The 4,524-nt window shown below is 34.8% G+C and overlaps 1 protein-coding gene and 1 pseudogene across 1 annotated transcript; one reads left to right on the top strand and one right to left on the bottom strand.

The window, feature by feature from the left end:
* Nucleotides 1-1,403: 1,403 nt before the first annotated feature.
* On the top strand, nt 1,404-2,779 carry LOC120178472 (annotated as a pseudogene).
* A 985-nt stretch (nt 2,780-3,764) lies between these two features.
* Nucleotides 3,765-4,524, bottom strand: LOC120178497. The gene is made up of 3 exons (XM_039184324.1): nt 4,254-4,524; nt 4,108-4,173; nt 3,765-3,991 (listed from the first exon to the last, which is right to left on the bottom strand). Exons 1-3 carry the CDS (start codon nt 4,492-4,494, stop codon nt 3,924-3,926), a joined length of 375 nt encoding a protein of 124 aa, XP_039040255.1. The 5' UTR covers nt 4,495-4,524; the 3' UTR covers nt 3,765-3,923.

Genomic DNA, 4,524 nt, shown 5'->3' with positions numbered 1-4,524 from the left:
ATTGCTTATCAATGTGGTGCGTGCAATGTTCTTTGTCAAACTTCTGTTTTATACTGGATGCATGAGACGGTATCTATATGCTTGTCAAATGCTAAATGGTGAAATAGCTTTTGGTCCCTGAACTTTACAATTTTTCTTATTTCCTATATGGTTTCTTTCACGTAAGTTCTTCAGTTCAGGGACTAATGTGGAAGAAGAAATTGAGCCAAAATAGAAAAGTTATAAAGAGTTTAGAAGCTGTTTATTCCAATACTTCAATTGGACGCAGAACATATTTGTAATTGAAGTGAAAAAGGTTTAATACACAAATTGGTCCTTAAACTGGGAAACTTTGGTCCTTAAACTTTCAACTTTTATCAAATGAATGCAACATTAATAGCATGTAATGTTGAATTTGTATGGTTTATCTTCTAGAATTGGTTGCACAAACCACACCTACTTCTCTGGGACCTCATAACCACTGTTTATATCAGCAGTTGAACTGTTGAAGCGTTACTTTCTTTACTTTTTGGCTGTAAACCCAATTCTAGCATTACCCATAACTTACCAATTTTTTTTTAATATATCCGTGTTTGAAAGGAATTATTCGGAATTAATTTGAAAGTATAACCTAATTTATTCTATTTATAGAGATTGAAATTTAAATATTTAATTTAATTTTTTTTAAAAATCTAATATCTGTCTCATCACATAACAAGTTATTGTCATATTCTGTCTTAATGTATTTGTATTAATTAATATATGACATAGACAAATGTTGCGTTCCTTTTCATGCCGCTTTGTTCTTTGCTTACAGTTCATTGACTTGAATCAAGATACGTGAAGTTAAAAGTAGGACCAAAAATGACTAATTAATTCCAAATAAATTGCTTACCTAGCTCAATGCTCTATGAGCCATGTCGGTCCAATTCTCATATACCAATCCCGAAAATTCTTTCTATAGTTCATACAAATCCCTAAATTCAAATTTTAATTTAATTGAGTCATACAATAATTTGATCTTGAAAATTTTTAATTTGCCGGACTCGAATAAAACTAAATCTGATAATCTTAAACTGAATTAAGATGACCAATCAGTACAAACCCGTTTCCTTTTTAAACTTTCTCGGGAAAAATCAATAGAAAGAAAAATGGCAGTTAGAGGAGTAAATTTGCTGAGCAGATACAATCAAAACCAATAAATTTTCTCATTTAAAAACATTAATAACTTAAATTTCAAAACTTAAAAATATATTTTTCAAACAGATTCAGATTTTCTATTAACTTCAAACAGATCAGCCTTGTCAATAATTCGTATTTCTTTACCAACAATAAAATAAAAACAAACTTGTTTTTGACTTTTACTTGTATATAATCATCTTCGAAGACACTCTTCCCATCACAAAGTTGAAGAATTTTGAAGTATGGGACTAAAAGATATCCACTTTAAGCTCAAGGTAAGCAAAATCCATCGCCATTTTCATTTATTTTTTTGGTCAACTGTGACTTTCTCCATAAATTTAACGTATGAAAAACGAAATGAATCGTTTTGAAGACCGAAACCCAGATTTTCTTTTCCATGTTTGAGTTCGTATAAAGCTTAGTTCTCATTAAACAACTCTGGGGTTTTTTTTTTGATGTTTTTGGTTTTTTTTTGGTGATGGAGCAGGTGTTAAGATGAGACGATTTCGTGGAAACAAGAGAGAGAGAGGGTTAAAAAGAAGCCTTCATGGATGATTCCAGTCTCTCATGGCTATCATGTTGTTGAAAATAAATCACTGAGAGGCAGCTCTGATGAACGAGAACTTGATTCAGTCGTGGTTCAGAGAGAAATCGATGAGCTCGAGTTATGGTTCTTCGGAGTTTTGATCCGAGGATTGGCGATGGAGTTACCAAGTTTATTCAGTCTCATTTCTTTGATAAGAAGCCTAAACAGGTAAACTAATCATATATATATATAATCTGTTTTCATCCTTCAAAATTTTAAAACTTCGTCTCCTCTATGAATTTGTATGTGCAAGTGTAGAATGAGATTTTAATGTCCAAAACTTTTATTGCAGTCTCGAATCAATAGGAAGACGAAGGAGACGATGAAAAAAGCATATCTCGGAGCAAGAGCAAAGGCGATAGAGGCGCAGAAGGAAGATGAGACGGTTCGAGCAGGGTCGGCGTCTGTGATGGTTATCAATGGAGAAAAGCTTGTGATGGCCAACCTGGGTGGCTATAGAGCCGTTGTATGTAGAGATGGTGTGGCTCATCAGCTGAGCAGCAAGCATCATGGTGGAGCCAGAAGACTTTGGACTCGTAGGCTGTTTCCAGGTATCATAACCAGAGTTTATATCATTCGGATCTTCGATTTTTGAAATGTACCATAATCTGATGCTGTTTTGTGTGTCATATTTGTGCCTAAAGTTCGTATATTAGTATGCGATTCGAGCGATGCAGAAGCTATAAGGCCCCAAGCGCTCAGAACTTGCTGTTGGGGCCGAAAAGCTCGATGCCGACACCGAGTTCATCATCATAGCAAGCACCGGAATCTGGGAGGTATGTCGAAATAAAACCATTTGTTGTAGTGTTCAGGTGCCGACACCACCACGCCAGAGTCTAGGTAACGTTGGCTTGAGCTGCAACTCGTTCTGATTATTATGTGCACTGTGCTGTTCATTCCAGGTGATGAAAAATCAAGAAGCTGTGAATCTCATCAGGCATTTGGAAGATCCAAGAAGCAGCTGAGTGCCTGACAAAGGAGGCTTTAACGAGGATGAGCAAGAGCAAATCTGTGTCATCATTCGTTGATTAGTAGTATTGTGTTCTCAGAATCCGTTTACATGTATCAGTGAATCTGAATTTGCAAATGAAACCTTTTCTTCCCCTTTTTGTAATAAAATGGAATATTTTTTTTATTTTAGGAAAATTAATTTCGTATTTAGTTTAAGTATTGAACTATTAAATTATTAACAACGATAATGTCAGCTTGGTTTGTTGATATATTGCTGATATAAAGATTTTTTCTTTACTTAATTTAGTTGTCGCTGAAACTCGACATTCTCTAATGTCTTTTATGATCTTCTTGGATATTGATAAACTTGTCTTATTATCCTCTATCATTTTATCAATTTGAATTTTCTCGAAACTATCGAAAATAAACATAAAAACTTTATATTTTTTGGAGATTAAGGACTCCGATTTAAAGTGTTGGAGTCTTATCGAACCTTTAGACGAACGTTAATCAATTTTAAATATTTTTTATTAAAAAAATTAATCTGATAAGAAAAAAAGGAACACAAGATACAAATATTTTGTGTTGATCTTGCTGAAAATGACGATTATCGATAATAATTGACCAATAAAAACAGCCAAAGGAATTAACAATTTTTGCAAGGACCAAATTAATATAAAAACTAATGTGCACTATCTAAATCGATATGTTTAGAATTTAGTAACAAAATCAATATGCAAACTAAAATATAAAATAGAATTGCCACATCATCACACGTCACACCCTGTTTATATTGAATCCAATACCAAAGTTCAGTGGGATTAAATTGAAGCAGTTAAAAATTAAATGGTAAAAACGAGAAAGAACCAATAATTCAGTGGTATTTGGGGTAAGTTCACTCATTTTATAAAAGGTTGCGGCCTAATGGAAGAACCAAGATAAACCCCATGTGACTTTTTCAACCGTTGTTCACAAATAATACGAACAGAAACCGATGAAACCCCCAATCCTTGTGTTCTATGACGGTAAGATTTCTCATTTACAGTAAACAATGGCAGAATTCATGAATGCATAAGAAAAGTAAATATAAATTGGGAGGAAAAGTCGGTACGAAACCGATTCAGTTCAAGAACATTAACCAATGAGAGTGGCTGCAGAAAGACCTTTTTTTTTACAAACATGTCCATGGAAAAGAAATACAAAGTTCATGGCTTCAACTTCGTCGTCAAGCCATATGCTTCTTTTCACTGGTCTTGCTTCGGAATGGTGACAACATCGAAAACGAGCGAGAAGCTGCATGATTATATATGTAGTCATTTAGATTCTCCACCTTAATGATGTAAGAAACTGATATTTGTGAACATTGGGGAAGAAAAGGAATCAAAGCGCAATAAGCAGCAAATACTTACATTTTTGTGGAGTAGTATCGGCTGTGGGGGTCTCATCCTGAGAGATCAGATTCTTCAATAAATGAACTGATAAAAATCAGAAAACAAGTCAGCTTCGGAATCAAATACAATCGAAGTTCACAAGGGATGGAACACAAGGCAATTACCTTCACTGGATGAGGCAGCATTTGGAACCAACTCTTCAGCCTCACCGCTTGAGTCAATACTATGCTTGCTTCTAGCCGAGCTATGATTCTTTTTTCCGAACTTCAACAGCCGTCGGAACCCTTTCGATGAGTCCTTTACCTGAGGCCTATCCAACACCTCAGGAATCTTTTCTAGTCTCAAGTTATTAGTGTCAGCTACAAGAGCTCTAACATTCTCTGAGTTTGTTGTTGCAGCTGGCATGCTAGCTGGAGGCGCTCTAACATACTCGGA

The sequence above is a fragment of the Hibiscus syriacus genome, unplaced genomic scaffold (assembly GCF_006381635.1).
Source record: "Hibiscus syriacus cultivar Baekdansim isolate YM2019G1 unplaced genomic scaffold, ASM638163v2 tig00112350_pilon, whole genome shotgun sequence".
NCBI classification, from domain to species: domain Eukaryota; kingdom Viridiplantae; phylum Streptophyta; class Magnoliopsida; order Malvales; family Malvaceae; genus Hibiscus; species Hibiscus syriacus.
Note: the sequence above shows the minus strand (reverse complement) of the source record. Positions and strands in the feature narration are given on the sequence as shown.

Bases quoted from the DNA above. Each gene is read 5' to 3' on its own strand.
- LOC120178497 (XM_039184324.1), bottom strand. From the start codon at position 4,494: ATGCCAGCTGCAACAACAAACTCAGAGAATGTTAGAGCTCTTGTAGCT. The intron at 4,174-4,253 runs GTAATTGCCTTG...GATTTTTATCAG, and splicing joins TGCTGCCTCATCCAGTGAAG to TTCATTTATTGAAGAATCTG. The intron at 3,992-4,107 runs GTAAGTATTTGC...ATAATCATGCAG, and splicing joins CGATACTACTCCACAAAAAT to CTTCTCGCTCGTTTTCGATG.